General features: G+C 50.2%; 1 protein-coding gene across 6 annotated transcripts in view; it reads left to right on the forward strand.

Annotated features, from left to right (window-relative positions):
• Window positions 1-9,927: 9,927 nt before the first annotated feature.
• EBF1 (EBF transcription factor 1) overlaps window positions 9,928-24,777 on the forward strand; it is a 267,099-nt gene continuing 252,249 nt past the window's right edge. For all 6 annotated transcript variants that reach the window (XM_077186463.1, XM_077186464.1, XM_077186465.1 and 3 more), the window contains exons 1-5: window positions 9,928-10,862; window positions 12,176-12,332; window positions 12,651-12,714; window positions 12,877-12,932; window positions 21,921-21,994. In XM_077186463.1, the coding sequence (XP_077042578.1) occupies window positions 10,729-10,862; window positions 12,176-12,332; window positions 12,651-12,714; window positions 12,877-12,932; window positions 21,921-21,994 (485 nt within the window). In that variant the 5' untranslated portion in view covers window positions 9,928-10,728. The remainder of the gene's footprint in view (window positions 10,863-12,175; window positions 12,333-12,650; window positions 12,715-12,876; window positions 12,933-21,920; window positions 21,995-24,777) is intronic.

The raw sequence follows: 24,777 nt of genomic DNA on the forward strand, positions 1-24,777 counted from the left end.
TTATTTCTATTATTGTTATTCTATTATCGTTATTATCATTTCTATTATTATTTCTATTGTTATTCTTCACCACCAAAATCGGCAGCAGAGCTGCTCTGGCACATTCCACAGTGCTGACCCGCTGCCGAGTTTGCTGGAAAATTGGGATTTACATTCACAGGGCATCAGAAATCTGATTTGGCACTGGTACCTTTCTTTCAGCTTGAAAGGCATTTTTTGCTCCCCTTTCTTAAAAGGCAGCACAGTTGAGTCTGCTCTCAGTGACAAAGCTCTGAGGGGCCACGAAGGCAATTCCTTCCTTTGGAGATTCCCACAGATAACGATTTGTATGATAGAAATAATTTCATTTGGGTCAGGATTTCTGCTCAGTAAAACCCAGGGGTGTTCTGAGAACTGCTTGGGTTCTGGTGAAATCCCACTGGATGCCAGTCAACAGTCCAGCTGCAATTATGGGGTCAGATATTTTCCCCTCTTCCCTTTGCAGAGGATTTTAAAACTGGGATGTGCAAGCACAGGCCACTGTCACATACCCTGATGGGAGCTGCTCTGCAGCTCCTTGAATACAATATCTTTTGCCTTCTTGCATAAATATTTTAATTACTAATTTGCTGGTCTCATTTAACACAGATTTGGCATTTATCATTTGAATTTAAACTTGTTAAAATTGACGATTTTCTTGGCTACCTATGTTAATAATTTAAAGGGAAAGCTCATTATTAAATTATTATGGGTAATTATTTTGTAACTGGTGTGGAAATTGTCATTTCTGCAGCCTTAAAAAATCCTGGAAGGAAGCACACGTGGATCAATATGGATCAAATCCCAGGAAGTGTAAAGATGAACAGGAATAAAGTCTTATGTAGAAATGTCATACAGATGGGGGAAAACACTAAAATTAGAGAATTATTTTCTACACTCGCAGCTACAAAGGTTTGGAGGCTGCTGATTTCAGTGCTGAGCTTTCCTGGGCAGAAAACCACTCCTGCTCTGACCCTGCAGACGCTGCTGAGATCCCTTTTTTCCCTGTGGCTCCAGACTTCCCATCCCTGCGCGGTGTTTGCTCTGCAGCCTCTGTTCCCGTGTGTTTTTGCCCCAGCAGCCTCCTCCATCACTCACGCGTGCTGTGTTTCCTGGTGGCACAGTCGGCAGAGCTGGAATTCCCTTCAAACGGGTGTTTTTGGGTGCCAGGCGTGTCCCTGATGCCAGCGACGCCGCCGCGGCCCCTCCGGCACCCCCCAAATTCCCGGAGTGCGGCCGGCGGTCCCTGCAGCTGGAATCGGCCCCCGGCGAGGCTGCGGAGAACAATGAGGCGGAGCGGAACGCGCTCCCCGCTCCCAGCAGATGGCCCTCACGCCTTTCCCATTTCCCTCCGAGCCTCCGGAAAGGCTCCGCAAGCGCCGGGGGTGCCGGGGGTGCCGGGGGTGCCGGACGGACGCCCCCGATCTCCGAGCGCCCTTCCCTGGGCTGAGCCCCGCGGGAGCAGCCCCAGGAGCGGCTGCAGGGCCGGTGCTGGAGGCTGGGCTGGACCTCGCTCGTGTGGGCCACAGACCCGACCCCAACCTGCGCCTGGGCTCTGCAGGGCTCCGCCCGTGCCTCCCTCTCACGGCGGCCTGTGCCGCTCAGCACTTGCCAAATTCAGTAAAAGCGATGCTTTTACACTCTTTGAGAGCAAGGAGCAGCCTGGGAAGTACCGAATCAGGCAATAATTTATTCTTCTGTTGATCTCAGGGAAAAAAAAAAACCCAACAAACCATTTTAAAAGGACATTTACTAATGTCTCACCCGTTACCATTTACTAACTTCTCACTTGTTACCTTGATATTTGAGTATCAACTTTATGCTGGTGTTATAATATTGAGAAATTCAAATAGAACTCCTCAGCTTGCAAAATTGCAAATTCCTGCATTTTGGCACTAGTTTCAGCCAGCTCTTGATCCCGGATTTCCCAGTGTTTGCATCTCCCCCTCATGCTGGGATCGTCGTCCCTCTGAGAGCAATCCCGGGTCTGGCTCCCTCCTCCCGAGCCGTGGTGGGAGCGATGCAGTCATTGAGCAGTGGATTTGTTTGTGCACAGAAGGTGCTGCCCAGCCCTCTCTGCTCTAAGCTGTTCCATCTGCATGGCCCCATCCTGACCCTGATCCACCGTGGGGCTGTGGAGGGGCTCCTTCCCAGCCCAGCCTCGCTGCCTTTTCTGTCGGGATTAGCTTTAAGGGGCTGGAGCTGTTGAAGGGTTTTCCTACTGATAAATGGATTGAGAGCCATATTTTCATCTCAGGCCATCAAACATTCATCAGATGCTGCTGGTCATTACCGACAGAGCCAGGGCTGAACTCGTGACCCCGCAGTAAAAGGTCCCATTAGCAATTTCCTTAAACTGTCAAGTCGTGGCGTGACACAAATGAAATGCAATGGGATTGTTTTTCTTCCCCAGTTAAAGGCAGTGGGCTTCTGCCTGATTTTCATTTACTGATCTGTGCCACCAAAACACCCTGGTAGAGTCTTTGTGCTCTCACGTGAGAAATTTGAAGAAATATGAAGGTGGGGTGCAATGCCCTGGGCACAGGGCAGCTCCTGGTCCCACAGGCCGTGCAGTTGTCACCTGTGCCCAAGAACTGGAGAGCTCCAGTGGCAAATCCCATCCTTGGAGTGCCAGGCACAGCACACACCCCCTGTGCCACGACAGATCCAGGCTGTGCCTGTGCTGCTCTCTGTAAGCAATGAAGGCAGAGACTGACAGGCATTTAGGAAAGCTTCTCTGGCTCACATCACACTGTACTGTTCTTTTAACCAGCAATTTTTGTATCTGAGTTCTTTCTCTCTTCGCAGAATCATTTGAAGAAATAATGTGTGAGGGGGAAAAAAAATTACCTCTGGCAGTCGTGTTATAATGGCTCTGGTGCTGACAGCCCTTTGGGAACAGTGGCAGCAGCAGGGTAAGTATATATGACATCTTTGTAGTGATAAAGAAACAAATAAATGTTCCCATTAACACTCCATCAGGTCAACAGCTATTCCAGACCAGCACGATGCTGGAGGAACTGCCTTGATTCATATCAGCTCAGACACACTGCTCCTGCAGCACATCTTCTGGAAGGCACATAAACCAGAGGTCCTGCTCTGGCCAGGTGGAGTCATTAAAGAATCAGTGAACTTTTTACAAGTTGCCTGAAATGCCCTGGCTTGAGTCCAGCTCCGGTGCTGCTGCCGTGTCTGTTTAACAGCTCCTCCATCATGCCATGACAATGGCTCTGTTTCAGAGCTGGAGGAAGCTGTTTCTCCATACATTGTTTGTAACACATTTTGGGAGGCTTCTGAATGCTTCCCTTCCTAAGGCCTGCAGTGAGATCAGTGGGATGGGAGCCCTGCCACGGGAGGCTGCTCGGGAAGCAGGAGCAGCATTTGTGTCTCATCCATAATGGATGCGTGTGCATATGGAACAAGCACTCGTGCACACAGATGCCTGCTCAGAGAGGCTGCCCCTTTCCTGGGCAAAGTCAGCAGGAGCTGAGCTTCTCCAAGGACCACAATGTCCCACCCTCCACACGAGGGTTAATTAATGAACAGCAACTTCCAAAAAATTTCCGTGTGTAAGAATGTTTAAACATGCTTTACCTCTGCTGAAATGCAGATTTTAGAACAGAAAGTTTGTGCACTTCCTAACTAACACAAAATAACCCAGAGTTCCCAATGTGTTCCTTCCTTCCAGTGTAACAAGCACTGTCCAGTTGCTCCTTTACGAGAATTTTCTTTTTCACACAGGTTGGATATTTTTAACAAAAGGCCCTGAGAAGGGACATGAAGAAAATCCAGGTTGGAGTTTTTGGTCTGCCTCGAGTGACAGAGATCATGGACAAAGGTGAAAACAAAGAAATCCCCTGATCTGGATCAACAGAACCAGGACTTGAAGTTCAAGTTGTCCAAAGCCCTGGAAAGTCAACATAAACGTGAGTGTCTCTCTGAATCTTAAACTTCATTGCAGGCAAAGCACTCCCATGCTGTGTTCAGGTAAAATCTCACTGCTCAAAGGTAGCCTGTGGCTCCAGGCAGAATTCTGAGCCAGATGATGAACTTAGTTCTGCTTCTGCTGAAGGCAAAGGACTTTCTGATGTTTACAGGAATGCCATTGGAAACAGATTTCCAAATGGCCAGTACAAAAAGAGCAGCCAAATCCCAAACAATCCAGTCCTAGACATGGAAATCTTCATGCTTGCAACCCAGCAAGTATTGAATATCCAATTCCCCAGCTGGGAAATTGCCTGGGATTTTGGAGGGCACCCTTCAGAAGAGCTTGTGCACCTTTAAGTCGAAATCCCAAGATGCAAAGTCCTCAGAGTTTATGAAAGTGTTTAAAAGGAGATATAGATTCCAGAGCCACTTAAATACTTCTGATAATATTCAGTCTTGATTCAGCAAAGCGTGTGACAACTTTAGTAGGTATTTAAATCCATTCCATGTAATATGCTTAAACTCATCCTCTCAGAGGGAGGGAGTGCCTGCCTCTGGATTTCTCCCTTCACTCCTCAATGGGAGACAACTACTTCCCCCTCCCTGAAGCCAATAGCAGTTGATTAGATGTTTAATGCTTTGCTGAACTCACAATGTAAAAATCATAGCAAGGCTCTGTGTGATAAAATAACCGTAATCTGTCCAGTGGCTGCCAGCATAAACAAATAAATACAGGCTACACTTAAATGGAAGGCAAGCTTGTGTGAGTACTGCAGGGAACCAAAATCCTGCTCAGGGCCCCATCCAGCCTGGCCTTGAACGCTCCCAGGGGTTGATCCACAGCTTCCCTGGGTAACCTGGGGGCTGCACCCTCGTGCTCAGAAGAGCATTTGCTGTCAGACCTGGGAACGGGAACGGGGCTCTCCCGGTGCCGGGATACGGGGGTGGGAGTTGTGAGAGCCGCTTTTCTGCCCGGGGATGCTCTCCTGGGCATTGCCCCCCTCGGGACTGCTCCCACGGACCGCCGCCCTCCCGGGATGTCCCGGCATGTTCCACCTCGGGACAATCGGTCCCCCCCGGGTCTCGCCTCCTTCCCAGCCCGGGGATCGCCCCCCCGGGTCACCTTTTCCTCGAGAGCGGCGCCCCCCGGGATCCCCCTCCCCTGGCATCTCCCACCCTCGGGACCGACCCTCCATGGGACCCCCGTCCCCCGGGATCTCCCCCCAAGCATCCCCCTTCCCCAAGACCCCCTTTCCCCATGGGATCCCGCTTCCCCGGGACCCCCTTTTCCCATGGGATCCCCCTTCTCCAGGACCCCCTTTTCCCACGGGATCCCTTTCCCCATGGGATCCCCCTTTCCCCGGGACCCCCTTTCCCCATGGGATCCCCCTTTCCCCATTGGATCCCCCTTTCCCGGGACACCCTTTCCCCGGAACCCCCTTCCATATGGGATCCCCCTTTCCCGGGACCCCCTTCCCCATGGGATCCCCCTTTCCCCGGGACCCCTTTTCCCATGGGATCCCCCTTCTCCAGGACCCCCTTTTCCCACGGGATCCCCCTCCCTGGACCCCTCCCGTGCTCGCCCCCGTTCCCGTTCCCGTTCCCGCGGTGCCGGCGGGGGCGGTTCCCGGTGCGGCCGCCAGGTGGCGCTGTGGGCACGCGGCGCGGCCGCCCCGGTTCCCGCCCCCCCCGTGCCGGGGTCTCGGTTCCCCCGGGGGTCCCGCCCCGATCCCCATCCCCATCCCCGATCCTCGATCTCTCCCTGGGCCCTGGGAGCCCCGCTGGGTTTCCCTCCCTGTGCCTCCCCTCCGTGCAACTCCCACGTAATTTCAACAGCTCTGCTCGACCCATGCCCCGCGGAGTTGCCATGGGGGGCTCCTGTCCTCGGTAGTGATGGGGGGCGCTGAGCTGGGGGGGGAATCCTCCCGTCCTCCCTGTGAGGAATCCGCTCGGCCGGCCTCTCGCTGCTGCCCGGCATCCCCCGCCCTCGGGCACCCCGGGGAGGGTTCCCCCTTTCCCCCTTTCCTCGGCCCTTGAAGCAATTGCTCGCTCAGCACTCGCCGCTTCCCACCCGCAGGGCTGAACCTGTGGGGCTGCCCCGACACCCCATCCTAGCCAGGAGTAACCCCAAGGGAGGCGGGAGGAGGAAAGATCCTCGATGAAACCTTTCCATCTGGGTCACCTGCTACTGCTGCTCCCTTGTAGCAGAGGTGAAAGCGGGGTGCTGTCACCATCACGTAGAGGACAGGTCCTCTGTTAGTCCCAGAGGCATCCAGGCTCTCTCCTGAACAGGACTATTCTATTCAGTCAGAGTATTTCATCCCAATTCCCAGTTCTCTGAGCCTTTTCTCCTCTTCTCCCCAGGAGCTAGCCAGGTAGGAAGAATAAAGCACCCCAAGCAGGTGAACAGTGCCATCACCTGCCAAGGCAGACACTGGATTTATCTGTGGATAATCTATGTGCAAATCTATGGATCAACACAGGAGCCTCTAAGGAAAATACTTATGGAAAGCATTTTCACTGGGGATGACAGGACTGAACTGTTTCCAAACCCTCAGAAAAGTTCAGGCATGAGCTCAACACCTGAGTGCTGTGTTTTCAGTCCCACCTTGAGAGGAGAGGCTCAATGCCTTTCCCCATTGTCACAGGTCAGTTCAGTTGTTCCTCTGCCTTCTCCCGAGAAGGGCAGGAAGGGGGGGTGGGAGGGGGCCTCATCCAGCTGCAAAGGTCAGGGATGAGGGACCAGGAGATTTTCTCTCAGAAATTCCCACTTGCAACTACTCCTTCCCTCCCTTGGGGTCTGGGCAGAGGGAAGTGAGGCCTGACTGTCCCTGTGGTGCTGGGAGCCACAGGGCAGGAGAGGAGGGACTGGAGCAGGAGGAGGGAGTTGTCCTGGATAAACTCCAGGTCAGGGGTGAGAGGAGCCTTGGGCTCACTTGGAAATGGTGTCAAGGCAGGGGAGAGGCCTTTCCCTAAGCAAGAGAGACTCCTGTGCTCTGGGACCTCTGTCTCCTCCCTCACAGAAGTTAAGTTCATCCTCCAGAGTGGTCTCCTTCCATTGCCCCCTTTTTCAAAGGCCTCAAAGCCACTCATTCCCCAGGAACCCTGTTTGTTCCTACATAGGATGAGCAAGCCAGGACCAGCTTTCCCTCCTCTGCTCTCATCCCTGCTATCTGTCATGACCAGGGACACTGTGACCATGTCTCAGTGCTGTCTGTGAGCTGCCTGAGCTGCAAGGTCCCACTCCTGGCTCTGTGCTGCTGGCCAAAATCCACAGCTCAACCCTGCAGCTCTTGCTCACTTTGGGAGCTTCCTCACCTCTGGGAGCAAATCACAGCCTGCAAGTCTGTGTGTGTGTGTTTTATTCTGTGCAGAGAGCATTTAACTCGGGCTTGCAGGGAGCCCTCACTGCAGTGTGCCCCACTTTGCTCCTGCAGCAGGAGTGAAGGGCTGGGTCCCAGCACCGAGGGTTTCCCCGTGGCTGTGCAGTGTCCTCCAGCTCTGTTTGCTGTGCTGAGGGGAGGATGGACCCAGCTTCCCACAGGAATATGCTCCAGCCCCACAGCAGGCCTGGCAGGGATCTGTGTGCTGCTGCAGTCCCAGTGGGGTGGTGCTGGTCCAGAGAGCAGAACCAGGCAGGGGGCAGAAAGGGAATGCTAAAGGCAACTGGGAATTCTTTAAAATCAAAGCCCCAGTGCTCCAGGGCTGGCCTCTGCAGGGTGGATGGAGCACAGAAATCTCCTTGCCTGCTCTCTTGCTTTTTTTTTTTTTTTTTTTGCCTTTTTTTTTTGCAAAGTCCTGACTTTCTCACTCCCTCCCTGTTTCCCTTCTGCTTTCCTTCCACACTCCTCCTGTGAGGGTCGAGCCAGTGTTTAACTCTTTCATCCTTATAACAATTATTTAGTGGCTGTGGGAACACCCCTAAGCCCCAGGTGGGGCATCTCCCTGGCAGCCTTCAGCTGGAGCTGCCTGTGCTGGGCACAGAGGCACGAGTCTGGTGTAAGGAGGAAAACAGTGGAGAACTTGTCCCTGTCAGTGTTGGGGCTGGCTGTCCCTGCTGGTGGAGGTGCCCTCAGACTGCAGCTGGGATGCTTTTCCCTTCAGCATCCTGAAAAAGGCATGGAAATGGTCCCCTGATCCCCTGAACAGATTTGAAGGGCGAAATCTGCCAACTGCTCAGTATATTGATTCAAATGCATTATTCCTCCCCGGGCAGGTCCCTGCCCTGGGAAAGGAGCAATCAGTGCAGGTGCAAATAGCTTTTAATTGCAGAATGCATCTCGCCATGGAGGCATTTAGGCTGGATATGATACAACTGATAGAGCAGCAGCCGGAGGAAGCCCAATAAGCCCGAGCTCTGCAGGAGCCAAACTGCTCCTGTGCCGTACCTATGGCGTAAATATTCATGTGTGGCTCTGTGTCCGTGTTCTCCCACATCTCCCTGAGATATGACACAGTAGCACCGTGTCAAGATTCAAATGGCATCTTCAGGGAATGTGAAAACTTGCTGTCTGTGACAGTTCCTGTGCGAGGATGCAGAATGCTGGGGATGTGGATGTTTTGTGTGTGGACTCACCTAAAGGCAAGGATCGGGGGCAGTTTTTCAGCGCCAGTGAGGCGCTCTGTGCCTGCTCTGGAGCCCGAGCTCTCTCCCCGAGGCTTAGCTGTGGGCTCGGGCGGCTGTGCCACACAAAGTGATGTACAGGTGGTTGGGAAGGGTCCTGCCTAGCTGTCGGGCTGCCGTGGGGTGCCTCTGGAGCTGTGGAGTGCTGCTGATAGCCTGGGCTGGCTGCTCTCCAGGCCCTTGGCTGGCTCCCGGCCGGGGGATGCAGCCCGGGGGGCTCCGCCGCCCTTTGCGGGGCTCCGCAGCCCCGGGAGGAGCGGACAGCGGCCGCCCGCCCCTGCGCCTCCGATCGGGGAGCGGGGCACCGAGGGACACGGCGGCCATTCAGGATAGCCCAGACACTTCAGAATTCCCCGCTGCGTGTGACACCGCCGGGGAGAGGGCGAGGAGCCCGGCGTGCCGGGAGGCGCGGGGTTTTGTTCCATTATATGTGCAAGGATGGGCGAGCCTGTGTTTGGGGAGGCACAACCCAGGCCGCCGGCACCGAGAGCTCCTTCCGCGGCAGGAGCTCGTGCGAGAGACGAGACGGGAGCGGCTCGGGCAGGGCAAGGATGGAGGGTGATGCGGGGACAGCGGGAGCCCGCGGAGGGATGCGGGACTGCGCCCGCTCAACCGGCCCGGCTCCTCCCTAGCGAGGACAGGAACTGGTTTTATTATAATTATTATTTTCCCTGAGAAAACAAAAATCGGACTTCCTAGGGAAAAAAAAAAAGGAAAAAAGAAAAAAAGAACTTTCACCGCGAACTGTCCTGTTCGGAAATCGCGTGCTTGTGGCGCAAAGCAGCGCTCGCTGCCGGGAGCGGGGCAGGAGCCGGCCCGAGCGGCGGGGATGCAGCGGGGCTGCGGCGGGATCGCTGCCCCAGCCGCGCTCCCAGCGAGGGACAATCCCGGGCTCGGGCACCGGGCACGGCCGGCGAGCGCGGGGCATGCCCGGCTTTGGGCAGTCGCGGTGGGCAGCCCGGCGCTGCCGGCGGATCCCGGGGAGAGCGGGGAGGGCTCGGCCCCGGGGCCGCACTCAGCGGTGCCGGCTGCGGGCCGTGAGGAGCGCGGTGCCCCCTGCCCAGGGCCGGCCCCGGGCGCCGGGGGGCCGGGGCAGCCCCCGCGGGGCCGGTGCCCGAGCTGCCCGCGGCGCTCCCGAACAAAGGCGCGGCCGCGCCGCACCGGGCCCGCCCCCGGCGCTCCGGGGCAACTTTCCCCGGGGCCGGCCGCGCCGGGGGGCGGGTCTATGCTAATGAGGAAGGCGTGCCCCCGCCCCCTCGGCGGCGCTTTGCCGGCGCTCATTGGCGGCGGCGGCGCGGGGGCGGGGCGGTGACGCGCTGCAAATGAGGGGGCGTGTCCGCGGCGGCCCCGCCCCCCGCCCGCCGGGGCTGCGGGGCTCGTGTTCGGCGGCGGGGACAGTCAAAGTGGCTCCCATAGGGAGAGACGGCGAGTCCGCCCGGCGCTGCGGGAGAGGGAGGGGGCACGGGGAGCCCCAGGGTCTCCCTCCGGCCGTCCGTCCGCGCCGCCGCCGCGGGTGCGCCCCTCTCGCTCCCTTCCCGGCGTGCGCCCGGCTCCGGCAACTCGCTTCCTGCGCGGCTGGAGGAGGGAGGAGAGAGGAGAGGAGCGGAGAGCGCTTCGGCTGGGAGAGGAGAGAAGAAAGAGGGAGAAAAGAAAGAAAGAAAAGAGAGAGGGGAGAAGGGGGGGGACTTGCCTCTCTTGTCACTGGAAAATGACACTTGATGTAGCAGAGCCTGCCGCAGCTCCCGTTCGTCCTATTGTTTCTTAAACTGCCATCTGAGATTTTTTTTTTTTTTGCCTGCTGCCATCCGAGGGGTGTCTTCATACAAAAGGGACTTCAAGTACTCCTCCGGCTTGCGAGCGCTGCAACCAGCCCCCAGCACCCCGCCAGCCCCTCCAAGCACCCAAACAAACTGCACACGCAGCAAACAGCAGCAACAAAACCGGGCTCTGATTGCCTCTGGATTTTTTTTTTTTTTTTAATGTGCGTGCCTGTGTTTGCTTTCTCCGACTTGCTTTGATTCCAGCGATCAGCTGCAGAGAGAGGAAAAAAAGAGAGAAAGAAAGAAAAAAACCCCACATATAACAGTCCGCCTGGCGATTTTATCACTTTTTAAAAATTTTGAATAAAGGAGGAAGATTTGCGCTGTTGTTTCTGATTCATGTTTGGGATTCAGGAAAGCATCCAGCGGAGTGGGAGCAGCATGAAGGAAGAGCCCCTCGGCGCGGGGATGAACGCGGTGCGGACGTGGATGCAGGGAGCCGGCGTCCTGGACGCCAGCACGGCCGCTCAGAGGTAGGCAGGCTCCGCGCCCGCTCCGCGCCCGCGCCCCGCTCCGCGCCCCGGGGCGCTCCCCGCCCGCAGCGCCTTTCCCCCCGCGCCAACAAAAACCCGGCTCTGGAGCGCTGCTCCCAGCAGTGAGTTTCGCGTAGATGTCGCCAGTTAAATATTTATCCCTATTGTCCCGTAGGAATGACTTTTTATTAAATAATGATAACAACAATAAAGGAAGTGGCGAGTTTCGCTAGGTACGGATAGGTAGGTTTCATCTCTCTGGCTCCTTGTGTTCGCTCGGAGGAAGGAGTTTTCAAAACTGTGTTTGCTGCTGATTTAGTCTTAAGATCTTCAAATGACACTTTCCTTCTCCGGAAAACAGAGAGTTGTGCACGGATGTATCCAAAATATATTTCTCTACCTCGCTTTCCTATTCCCGTCAGAATCAGCAGCTCCTCTTCTTCTCCTCCGATAAGTAGGGAGTTTACAAAGCGTACTCCAGGAGAAATTTAATTTGAAGTCCCTTTGTAAAACCACTGCCACTTATCTCAGATTTTTAAAAAGAAATCCCTCCAAATATATGATGGGTTTGGCGAAGCTGCGCCCATCCTCGTTTTCTCTATTATTTCTCCTTCTTCCCATCCTCTTCCCCACGAAAAAAAAACCAAACCCAAACACGAACCAAAGCCTGATGCTGGATTCGCAGCTTGAGCCCTGGAGCCGGCATCATCCGGCATCAGTTTAATGTTGACATCTCCCAGTGTCTCCCACCTCGCCCCGCACCCCCCCTTTGGAGCCCTCTAAGGAAGGGAAAGTTTCTGCAGGGACAACCCTGAAATATTTGAAGTTGTCTCCCGGGCTCGGTGTTTACCCACCGCTCCGGCGCGGGAGGAAAGGCTCGCAAGATAAGGCACATGGGCGCTGGTGTGACAGCTCCGAGCCGAGTTTGAGAAGTGGCAGGACCGATGCTGCTCCGCGGGGCAACGCGCCGGCGGCTCTGAGCGCGGCTCCCCCGCCATGCAGGGCCGGCTGCGAGCGGGCACGGCCCCCGGGGAGGGCTGGTGGGTACCGGGGCCGGCCTGGGGGTGCTCCTGGGGGCTTCGGGCCGGCCGCAGGACGGGATGGGCTCGGGGCTCCGCGGGGTTCGGAGCTGGAGTATTTCTCCATGACCGGAGGGAAAAGCCCCGGGGCGGCTCGGGGGAGGGAGGGATGCTCTGCCCCGGGGGGGCCCAGCCGGGTCCCGGCGGGGGAAGGCACGGGCCCGGGAGGCGGCTGGGGGGTGCGGGAGGCCGCGGCGTCGGAGCTGCCGCTAACCCGCGTGTTTCTGGTCCCAGCGGAGTGGGTCTGGCCCGGGCTCACTTCGAGAAGCAGCCGCCTTCCAACCTGAGGAAGTCCAACTTTTTCCACTTCGTCCTGGCTCTGTACGACCGGCAGGGGCAGCCCGTGGAGATCGAGCGCACCGCCTTCGTGGGCTTCGTGGAGAAGGAGAAGGTGAGTACCCTGAGTACCCTGGTGCCCCGTGGGGGCTCGGCCGCCTCTCCGGGGCCCTCCCCGCTCCGCTCCCTCGGGGCCGCGACACCGGCTCGTCCCGGGAGCCACGGCATCCTCCCTGGCGCCTCAGTCTTTCCCTGTCCCGGAGGGCAGACGAGGAGGGGATGTCCCCCGTTCCCTCGCTGTGCCCGGGGCAGGACAGAGGGCTGAGAGCTGCCCCATGCAACCCCGGGGACACCCGGCGTGCGAGTGATGGAGAAGCTCCATTGATACTGTTTTCTTTTTCCCTCCGGCCTCCCGTGTCGTCTTTGACTTCAGGAAGCCAACAGCGAAAAGACCAACAACGGGATCCACTACCGCCTGCAGCTGCTCTACAGCAATGGTAAGGGCTGCGAGTCCCCCCGTTGTGCGGAACCCAGCAGCGCCCGGGTTCCCCCGGTTCCCCTCCGCTCCCAGCGCTCGCTGCCGGGACACGGGCGGCCCCGGCAGGCCCGAGCCCTCGGGCGAGCCCCGGCGCGCTGCTCACGGCTGTGCCTTGTTTCAGGGATCAGGACCGAGCAGGATTTCTACGTGCGACTCATCGACTCCATGACCAAGCAGGTGGGTGCTGCGGGGCGGCCGCCGAGCGGGGGGGGTGGCAGCCGTCGGGGCGGCCCCGGGAGCCAAACCCGCCCCCGCGGCGGGGCCGCTCTGCCCGGCGGGGACGGGACGGAGCCTCCGCCTCCCACGGGCACGGCCGCGCTCCGCTCCGGGCGACCACCGGGCTGCGGGGCGGCCAGCGGCTCCCCGCGGGACCCTGCCTGCTGCCGGGCTGCGGGGGAAAAATACAGGCGACCCTCCACGGCCCCAGTCAGGGCTGCGGATGGTTTTGCCGCTTAATTAATAAGAATTAACCTCCGGCCTCCGGCGGCCCCCAGCGCCGCCAGCACAGGCGCTGCCCGGCGCGGGGCTCTGTCGGTCCGGCCGCTCCCGGCGCTTCCGCCGGCCGCAGGAGGAGCGGTTGTATCGCGACACATTCGCATGTCGGAATAAACCCCAGAATCGCGGCGCGGGCAGCGGCGAGCTCCGTGTCGGGCTCGGGGAGGGCAGCAGGGCTTGTCAGTGGATTAATCCTCATTTTAAGCCTGTTCTTTAGCCTCCCAAACAGAGTAATAACGTGCGTGCTTACCTGTAAAAAATACTTTTCTGTTTAAAACCAGTATTTTTACAAAGGGACTATCTGAGCGAATCGATTCTCTCTCTCCTTTCTTTTTTTTTTCTTTCCCTTTTTTAATTGTTGCTCTGGTTTTTTTTCTGCTCCTGTCAGAATATTTTTCTCTTAGAATATGTTTCTTTAAATAGTTGGGATCGCTTTTGAGCGTTTTAATTCTTAAAATATGTTTCTTCCCCTCCTAATCTGTTTTACTTGTTAAAGAAAATTCTTAAATTTTATTTAAGAAAAACATTAAGGGTTTTTTTTTTTTTGTACCGCTAGGAAACGTCAGTCCTTGTATGTTGTCTGTAAGGACAAAACTCTTGGCTTGTATTTGGGTTTCTTTTCTACAGCAAAACATAAAGCACTAAGGGCTGAGTTTGTTTTACAAAACTCTCTTTGATGGTCCCAAAACATCTTTTCCTGCTATTGAAGACTGTCTTTCAACAGAAAAAAAAAAGAAAAAAAAAGAAAAAGGGAACTTGGGTGAATTTTACTAGACAATCCACTATGCATCTGAACTCTGTTATACTGTACACTTCCAAACGGAGCCCGTTCCTTGTAGGAATTAAACCAGCAGCCACATACCCTTCTTCTTAAAAAACCCTGGAAAGCGTTTGCTGTCATTCCCTGGTTTTCAGGCACAAATTGGTTAGTTTGTGTTAAAAGTAACAAAATCTTCCTGAGATATGAACTCTTTTTAGTCCTTTTGGAGTTTGTGTATTTCAGTGTAGATTGTGTGAGAGAGACTATCAATAAATATTATCTTTAAATAGCTTTCCTATCGTTACGGAAATGCAGAAGCCTCTGGTCATAATCCTGTTGAAAACAGAGCCCTGAACTCATGGAGAGCAGTGGATTCAAAATAATTTTCTTAACAAAGGCATCTTGCATATGAAGAGTTCATCCTAAGGCACTGTTTGACCTCTTGGTCTCTCATTATTATCAAGTCATCAGAGGGTCTTTGGAGAGAAAGGGGAAAAAGAAAACCCCGAGATACAGTTTATTTGTAAGACCTACCGTGTAGCTTTAAAGCACGTTCACAATGAAGAAGCAGGAGAAAAAAAAAAATCTGTCTGATTTCAGGAAGTCTTAGAAAAAGAAAGTTAGGGCAAATTACAGATTTTGGGAAAAGTGCAGTGGGGTTGAGAAGCGAGGCTTTTAGAACAAAAGCTCTCTGAGCTTAGATTAGAAAACGGGGAGCAAAAGGCTGTTTTAGATGCAAACATGTTTGCTTACATATTAATTTCATATCTGTAGTTTCTTTAGGCATGGCTATAATTGCTTATGAAAAATAGGGCATTGTCATGTCAAAACTGTGGCATGTGCCGCTCTGAATTTTTTTGGGGGCCAGACGCTAAATTCTCCTTCTTGTCCTTTTTTAATTCTTTCTTTTTAAAAGTGAAATTATTTCAGAGTTGGGATCGCGTCGGTTACTGAATGCTTATTAGGAAGTGAAGTACAACACATGACAGAAGCTCACCCAAATGTTGAATATATCATTTATATTTTATGACAGTGAATTATATAGAAGATTCTCAAGTAACTTTCAAATCATCAAACTGTAATTAAATATTGCAAAGACTGTCTGAAAATTCTTTAATTTTTAATGAAAGTTAAATATATATTGTCAGTCTACTTGAAGGTGTAGTATTTTAATGCATGACGCTCAGAACAAATTGGATAATGAAATGATTACTTTTAAATGAAACTGTTGCAGAAGCATACACGTTTCAGCTGGCAAGTATCTGCTCAGTCCTCACACACGCACATTCACACACTCGATAATTGTGAATTCCCAGACTGAAATTACAGCTACTCTGAGGTTTCTGGTGGCAAATTAAAAATCCCACAGAAGCAAAGCTTGAATGAGTTAGGTTCCCCAGATCATACAGGAAAGTATCTGTGGCTTTTTTTAAAATATTAATTTTTTGTTATTATTTTTTAATACGGACACATCAGATTTAAATATATTCTCTTTGTGTCACAGTTACAAATTGCGAGGTTTTGTACGGTTGCAGATTATTAAGTTAGGTAAGATAAAATAAAAGCCCTTCTGCAGTTCAGACTTGGATTTCTGTGCATAGGATTGCTGCTCAGAGATTTAATGTGAATGTCCCATTAGCAGCATGTGTTATAGCAGTAGGTAGGCAGGGCTTGGCTATGCTGGGGGCTGTGTATGTACCAAAGAGGAGATGTTCCTGCTCCTGAGTGTTCCTGCTCTGCCTAAGTCAGGGATTTGTTTGTGTGGCTGTGCCCAGCTAAGAAACTCATAGCAAGAGTTGTGTCCTGGGTGGAACAGAGGGATCTCCGTGTCCTGGTGCGTGTGTGTTTCTCTGTCAGCTGTGGAGCAGGATGGGAAGTGGGGCTGGAGAGTGGCACTTCTGAGGCGGCCAAGAGCTGTGTTGGGAGCTGCATCCCAGGGCAGAGCTGGCTGTGGGATGAGCTGTGCACACGCTGCCCCGAGCAGGAGCTCGGGCTGCACGGGCATTCCTTGGGAAACGGGGCTGTGGGACTTCCAAACGGGAAACCCAGCCAGGATTGGTCTCAGAGTGCCTCATTTTGGGGTGTGTTTGGGGAGCTGTGCTTTGTTGGTGGCCCCCGAGAAGCGCTGGGTGAAATGGGAATTACGTGGCTTTCGGGGTCTCGCTAAGTTTCTGAAATGTGTCCCCGTCACTTAAAAATTGTAAATGTTACACACAAATCATTCCTGTGGCAGAGAAGTTCCTTCCAGTTCAGGCAACAACATTCGGTGTCAATACTGGCTTAATTAAATTTTCTTTTATGTTATATTGGCACCTCATTTTATGTCAGGATCACATTCCTAATGCGCTCAAACCCCTGTAGGACCCCAAACTTTATAGCTGTTGCTTTCCGTAAGGCAGCGGCTCCTCCCGCAGAAGATCTGCCTCTAACAATGATGCATTTCAAAATTGCCTGCAAAACGTGAAATATGTCTGCTCTAATAAAACTGGAGTTTTTAGGCAACTCAAGGGATTTTAATATGTTTGTGGAGAAGAGATGCCTTCTATTTCTTCGGCTGTATTTTCATAAAGTTGAGGTATTTCACTATTAGGAAAGATGGAGGAAATAAATCTGAAATACTTGTTCCCCACCCATTTTTCCTTCAGTTATTCTCATCCATAAGATATAATGGATGCTAATATGGCTCAGGCATCTTAAGAATCATAAGTTTTGCTCGATGGCTATTGTCTATTGCTGAGAGAACTCATGAGTCAAAAATCCTTTCTTCAGACTTAAACCCTGTTTATATTTGGATTTTTTTTTTTCAGAGCTATAACTCTGGATGCAAATGGTTTTTCTGTTGACTTGTCTGTCATTCTCTGATGTCTGCAGATATTTGATCAGCTCTATTCTGTGCATGGCATGGCCCTTCTCTGGCAGCTACAGGCATGGGAAAAAAAAATGTTATCAATAAGTTCAGCAGACTCAGAGAAATTTCACACAAACATAAAACAAAACCTAACCCCTGTGACGGGGAAAGTTTACATTGCACCAGATTTTAGCAGCTTTCTTGTGCCTTTGGTGAGATGTCAGAAGCGCAGGTGATTTTAATTTTCTTGTACAGAGAGGAATGGAGAAGTTTGGAATTTGCATGCATGATCAGGACCTGTGTTTGGGAAAATGTAAACTCATCACAGTGGAAAATGTGTTGTTTGGAGTCTGAGGGTGAAAACAAAGCTGAGGATTTTGGAGAGACTGCCTGAGCCAGATGGCCTGGTGCATTCCCAGTCTGGCAGCCCAACTGCTCCCTCCTGTATAATATACAGCCATTTGTTCTGGGATATTTACGCTAGAGCTGTTTCCATGTGAATGTTTGAAAACCATTAAAAATGAACATATTAGGAGAGATAAATTTATTTAATTTGTGTGAATACGTCGATAAGCAGGCTGTGAATCAAAGGCAGAGGGAGACTGGATAAAATAATTAGATGCTTCTGAATTGTGTGTGGAGAGGCAGAGCAAGAACTCCCTGTCCTCGCCCCGGGACCAGCTCCGCGCTGCTTGTCCGGGATAAACCTCCCTGGGATGGGTCGAGGTTTTGCCTGGGGAAGGGGTAAAACCTCGGGTAATTGAGGGTTAAGGATTCAAAGCCAAATAAATGTAATTCACAGTATTTTCTCTGTAGATATACAGTGGATACAAGCCTAATCCTCTCTGGGTGAAATTCTGGCCCATCTGAAGTCAATTGCAAAGCGCCTATTGAATTCGGTGGGGCCAGGATTTTATTTTCTCCCTGTGTGTACAGCTGTAAACGTCATTCCAAATCATTTTAGTTCTGTTTTGGAAAAGACCCTAATTTTAATGAGTTTTCCCTTCTCTTTTATTTCGGTAAGGGAGATACTTTGTTTTGTGAGGCAGATGGAATCTGAAAGCAAGTGGATTTAGATGCACATTGGTGATTTCTCTCCTTCTCTTACTCTTTTAAAATCAAGGCCATGACATAACTGAGTAATATAATGACCATGATCTCATTTCTTCAAGATTGTTTTTCGTCCAGTTCTGAAAGCAGGATTGCTTGACTGGCAAACTGACACCACGAGACGATTCTGCCCTCACTTGTACCAGCATAAATCTGGATTTATTCAGGAATGGTTAAGAACAAAATCAGTCTCTGTATTTTTCCGGCTTGTTTGTAGATTATTTTATTGCTTTATCATACTGCATCTACTGGGGAAAAAGTAGATTAAATGAGAACTGTAGCCTTGACTTGTATATTGCCCCCATTCCTTTTTATTTTTTTATTTCTTATTTTTTTTTTTTAATACTGAAGTCTGCCACTGAAAAGTTTAGGTGCATTTTTGGACGTATTTGACTGTGATGCGCTCAATGCAGTAGCTTTTATTTGCTGTTAAGCAGTGAATTGAATTTGATTTAACTTTTTATGCAGCTTTATTTAAATAGAAGTAAGGAAGTCTCATATTTTTGACACAAATTTTTCGGGGCCGGATTTTGAGGTCCGTTTGTGCATGAGTGACTGTTACTCACTGGGACTTCTTGCAGGAAGGTTACTTGGGTGAGTAACAGCTGGCAAAATGGAAGATAAATTTTGTGGGGGAATGTTTAAGTTGTTCAGGAGAAGAAACGCTATTTTCAAGCGCTTACGAATTACCACCGAGTTAAAACGACATGAAGTAAACAAAAAGAAAAAAACCCAAAGTCTATAATTTTGCATTTCCTTTGCCGGTGTTTTGTTGTGCAACTCTGATGTGTATCTGCAGGCTTATTTTTAGCTCTGCTGTGGTCTAAGTTTATGCACTGTAACTTTCACTTTGTCTCTCATTAATGTGATCCCTATTTGAGAAAATCACGACGACGTTAGTGCAACGGGGAACCCTGACGCAATCTCCCTGTTTCAAAACCTGAACTTAAAAACCGCTTAATTTATTAAAAAAAATCAAGATATTTTTGTTAAAAAGAGCAGCTTCTCAAATCCGAGAGTTAAACATTTTCACAACAGTAACGTAGTAGACCCTTCCTGTAAAAATACTTCTGGCAGCTCTAACGATCTGAAACTTTAGCAGTTCCTGTTTCCTTTTTGAAACTAATTGTAGAATTAATGCTTCAGAGCGGCACGGTTTGTGAGGCGGTCGAGTATCTGCAGGGCTCTCGGGCAGCCATTCATGGGGGCAAACAGTTGGTGCTTCACACAAGTAAATGGGGGACACAGGAGTGGGGAGATGGGGATGAGCTGCTCAGAAATGAGCAGTCATTTCAGCCCCCAGCGCGTCCTCCCGCTCCCCAGAATTTCCTGGGAATTCCTGCAGGAATAGGGTAGGCAAGAGGAGCCGCGTTTGACGCGGAGAAAACAAAGTGTGCACGGGTGCAACTTCGATAATTGAATGCAAATAAAGTGAGAAGCAAATCCTTAACGTGGAGGGAGGCAGAAGAATGTCATGCACGCAAAGAAGGGATCACTGATGCTAAACACAACAGACAAGGTGATTATGTACCACAGTGTTGACTCTGCCCGTTCATTATTGCTATTTAGTTGAGTTATTTAAGCAGCTACCTGGAGGTTAAGTAAGCACAGCAGCAGGAAGGGGAGAGGAGGAGAGAGGGCAGGGGGAAAAAAGAAAGTAAATTTTGCGTTCTGGTTTGTCACTTCATGGGCTCCACTGGCAACAAGCTAACCCATCCTAGGTAAATTTATTGTAATATTTGGAAGTATGAGAAGAACGAGCTGAGTCCAGCAGCCCTCTCCTCCCATGTCATGTTGTGATTGTCTGGAGGTGACAGGAGGGCTGGTGGTGTTTGTCCCCACTAGAGGCCTCAGAAGTAGATCTGCTCTTTTTCCTCCTGCTCTGCATTCTCAGAGGGAGATTTTTTTTTAACTGTTGATGAAGTCCAAGAAGTGCCATGAGCTTCCTCCTTGCCTGGCCTGTCCCACTGCCAGGTGGAACCTGATCTGGGGTTTTCTGGAGTCTTTGCAATGTCCCCGCTGACTGACCCCACCAGGTGTCAGCCAGTTACTTCAGTTCTCTGGCTTTGCCTGGAGGAAGCTTCTCCCCATCTTCCCCATTAATGCTGGGAATGAAGCTCTTCTGAATTTGTCCACCTCCTGCTATAATCCATGTAATTCCATTTTCCAAGGCTTCTTGCAAACCTTTGTATCTCTCTTGGGCGCTGATGTGCAAATAGCTCAAGGTGGGGGTTCCACCTGGGGTCAGAGGGTTGGTGGTGTCTGTGCTGGGGGCACTTTCTGTGCATCCCTGTTTTCCCAGTGCTGGGTTCACAGCTGTTGTCCCTCACTGGTGGAAAAGAGGGGGCAGAAGCCAGGTGAGGCTCTGGGCCCATTAGTGGCAATTAGTGGCAGCCTCTGTTTTATCAGCTATAAAAGCCCAGCCCAGAGGCTACCAGGTTTTTGTGGATGTCTTGTAGCAAAACTGAAGTTAAAAAATCATAACTACCAAAGGTAACAGAGGCCCATTCCTGATATTATTTATGGAATTATTAAGGAATTTTATAATGCATGATATTAATATTGCATGTTGCCGTTTAAATTGTGTAAGGGTCAGTGCGTGCTTCTTCAGATTTGTGTGTCTTGAGATTTGTGCCCCTTCTGGAAGTACCACACCTCTTACCCTTTGTGGGTTACATTTGTAAGGACTAGAGAAGCAGTTTGTTCTATATTAAGGTAACTTACTTTTCTGTCACTATTTTCTATGCTTCCATTTCAAATTGATCTCATTCTTTAAAATGTGTTTCATCTATAGAGCACGCTTCTTAAATTTCAGTCTATATTTTATCATTAGCTCTAGGAAGACCCATCTCAGATGTCATTTTACCTGCTGAGTTTTTTTCCCCCAGTTTCTCGCTTTAAATTTTGTGCTTTAGAGGCTGAAAAGGTCACACCAAGCTCAAGGGCAGTGCTGATGCTCAGCTGCAGGGGTGGTCATCCCTCCAAGCCTGGGGCTCTCATCCCAGCTCTGGGGTGCCACCCAAAAAGATTTAGAAACCTCAGTGCCAGCAAAAGATGCTGTTGCAAGGGAAACTCCACTCCTGTTTTGCTGCTGGGGGCTGGTGCCTGGGAGCAGGGCTGGCTGGAAAACATGACTCTGTGGGGCTGAGCTGGAAATCCTGTCCCACAGGGGCTGTGAGCACTGACCCAGCTCGTGGGTAACGCCGATCCCTCGCTGCTGGTGCTTTTGGTGGGAGCAAACGTACGCTCCTCTTGAAACGTGAACACTCTGCCTTTCCACAGTTTTAGCTTAAAGGATTCTCCCTGTTGTGCTGTCTCAGAGTCAAATTTCTCAAGCTGGTTGATTCTCTGTTTGTTTTGGTCTCCTCTGCTCTGGTAGGGCCTTCTCCTCACTTATTTATACCCCTGTAACTCCGGAGGTGCTCTCTGGAAAGAGCTGGAACAGGAGGTTCAAGGGAAGAATCAGGCCCAGGCTCTTTCTCAGGAGCTACCAGGAAAATGCCTGGGCTGTGCAGCTTTTGTAATTAAAAATGCATGAGCTCTCTTTTCTGTCTTTTTTTTTTTTTTTTTTTTAATGAATAGGACCCAAAGTATACCAAGCCTTACTGTTTTTTTTTTCTTTCTCTCTTCCCCCCCCCCCCCCCCCTTCTTTTTAATGCTATTAGGTTTATATTTTATTCTGAATTGAAAAGAAAATTGTGGTTGTCTTGACTACTAAAAAAACCCATCCTACACACTGCTGGAGAGATGTGCAACAGAGAGGAGGGAATTTAGCTGTACTCAGCTTGTGTTGTTTTACAACTGCAGGTCTTGGAGCAGGTTTGGTTGAGATGCCAGCTCTCTTTAGCCTGAGCTGTGGTTTGCAACTTGCTGAGCCTTTGCTTATTGTGACATGTTTTGATATTCTCCAAACTCAGCCTTATGTACAACTAAAAATGTGTTTTATTTCTAGGCAATAGTATATGAAGGCCAAGACAAGAACCCAGAAATGTGCCGAGTTCTGCTCACGCATGAAATAATGTGCAGGTAAGAAATACCCCTCTTCCAGTTAATTAGTGATGAGAAGATGAATCTGTCTCCCAAAATCTAGGTTGAACCTACAGCTATTTTTGGACTTAAATTTATCTTTCTTGCATTAAACAATCCCAAAATAACACAGTTCGGTGTGTGTAATTAGCAGCAAGGTCTCAGTTGTCACACTAGTTTTCAATTATTTATAAAGAGTTATTCTTAACAGAATGCTGCTGGTTTTCATTTAGACACTGTAGCCCACAAAAGGTCTCCTCACCGAAATTAACAGTCTATTATAGTCTTGTAGCAATAAATGTCTCTGTCCCCAGTTCCCAACAAAAACTCCTCGGCAAAATGACCAAATAGTATTTTTTTTTTCTGGATGTGCATTAAGGAGCGAGGTCAGGAGGTTCTTATGTCCTGGTTGCTGCTCACATGGGGTCTCTCCTCGGCTGGAGTGGAGCAGCTTGAAACTTCTCTGTGCAAAAGATGTCATCTTCTTGATTTTCTTTAAACTTCCCCATGCAGATTTGGGTTTGCCCAGTGCTGTCTTGCCCCGCCTGGGGTTGGTGACTTTAATTCAGTCAAATATCTTCTCCCCCAAACTTCTGCAGCTGCTTCCTTCTCTGTTCTGGCTGGTTGAAGTAGGTGAAGCCTCCTCTACTTCCTTTTTACCACAGACCCCTTCTCCACCTCAGAGAGCTTGACCTCTCAGTCTCATTAAAGTTAGTGGGTGTTTTTTGCATGTCTGAAAAAGTCATTTGTTACATGTTATTCGATGGCAGAAAATAATTCCCTGGTGGAAGACGAGGCGTTCTTGCATAAGCTCATTGTTACAATCAGTTGTTTTAAGACTGTAAAAATGCCATTGCATGCGTTGTAACTTTTACAAAACACATTTACTAAAAAGGAGTAACTTGAGGGTAAAAACTAGTACCCACTTCTAAAAGAATAAACTTGGATGAGGGTTTCCTGGCAGGGGAGAATCTTTGACAAAATACTCAGATGGAAACTTCTCTGTTGGTTGATTTTTTTTTTTTTCCCCCTTAAATTCTTGGGATCTGCATGTTTTGTCCTCCACTGACAGCTCCTCCTGCTAAAACCCTGCTGGGAGGTAGCACCCCATGATGAAGGCAGAGGAGTTGCTCTCCTTGCCCTGCCAGCTTGGGTGAAACCCTGCACAGCCCCCACCTCGAATTCTTCCTTGCAGCAGGATTTTGGGGGATTTTAGTTTTCATGTCTTGCTTTTCTTGTCTGCTGTCTGCTTCTTTTGGGAAACCAAAAACATTGGTTTGCAGCTCCAGAACAACCAGCAGCTCCAAGAGGTGCCCGAGCCTCTGCTGCCATTGGGAGCCTCTGTTGCTTTGCTGAGGACTCCAGGCCACTTCTGCCTTTTCAAATGGAATCACCGACATGTTGACAACTTGTAATTGTCCTAAAATTCATTGGCCCAATTAGCACGACTTTCACACTGGATACCTAGCAAGGAACAATTCATGGAAATATTAAAGGAGGCCCCTGACCTGATAAGACTCAAGTGCCTTTTACTTTTCTCCTGTAACAGGCCAGTAAAACAGTGGCACTGGGCATATGAGTAAAATTAAGGACAAGTTCAAGTGCCTGTAGTGTCAGGGTCTGAATCTTCCATTAGTCCTGGGTGATGTGTCCTCCTGATCCTTAACCAGCAAGGTTTGCTGGTAGGAATGACTCACTGAGCCAGAATCAACTACTTTAAAGAATTAATTTCCTTACAGATACTTCAGAAACATAAAGTGTAAGAAGTAAATGAAAACTTTATATAATGGGCTGAGTTTTAACCAGAAGGCCAAATGCCCACATCACAGATTTATAGCCATTCAATATACTTTGACTGAGACAAAATTATTTCTGTTCTGGGAACGTGGAAAGATGCGCAGTCATTCCCTTTATTAAAGCACTTTGCACTTTCTTTGTTCTTAAAATTCACTGGCTCAGAAGCTTTATTCTTCTCCTATTTATTTCCTGCTAGCCCTTGCTTTGTGTTTCATGGCCATAAGGTGGAGGGGTAGAAAAAACCCAAACTGACTGTAGTAGGCAAATGTTGTGTTCCTGATGGGGTGGGGGAGACATATTCAAAATTCTTACAGCTCATATTAGATATTTCCCATTTCCTTTGCTGCCCATACGTGTGTAAGAGGGTGCTGTTTGTTTACCAGGCCGCTTGACCCTATTGCACAAATCTGTCATCTATTGTGCTGCTAACACGCTTTTAAATTGCAAATCTGATGCTCTTTAGGGGTCTAGAATGGGAAAAAATTCTCTCTCCACACCATTCTGTTTCTCTTGATTTCTTGCCTGTTGTAAGTGGAAGTTGGGATGTGCTGAATTTGCACCAGGGGTGCAAATGCAGCCTCAATTATAAGCATAAAATTAGAGTCTGTTCCCCATTAATCAGCCCAGCTAATTGCTATGCACTACCATTAGCCATATGGTGTGAAAGACAGCTTGCTCTCCCTAAGATGAAATTTCTTCATTTCAGACATGAAATAGTGAGGGCTCTGTATTTCAAAATAGCTTGTTTTAGATATTTAATTTCTAAACAACTTTCAGCAGTGCTTTCTATCAAGGCTAACTGCACAATAAAACTTTGCATTTATGTGACAAAGCTGGGTATTTATAGTGTACTACAGCTACGGCACGGAGGAGACAAAGAATTCAAATGTGTAAGAGAGTCCTGGCTGTGGTAGGAGAGCGAAGCTAAGGTTTGCTTCAGGTAGCTGTTTATTTCAAAGGATTTCATTGTGTTTTGTCAGATATAA

The sequence above is a fragment of the Agelaius phoeniceus genome, chromosome 15, assembly GCF_051311805.1.
Source record: "Agelaius phoeniceus isolate bAgePho1 chromosome 15, bAgePho1.hap1, whole genome shotgun sequence".
In the NCBI taxonomy this organism is placed as follows: Eukaryota; Metazoa; Chordata; class Aves; order Passeriformes; family Icteridae; genus Agelaius; species Agelaius phoeniceus.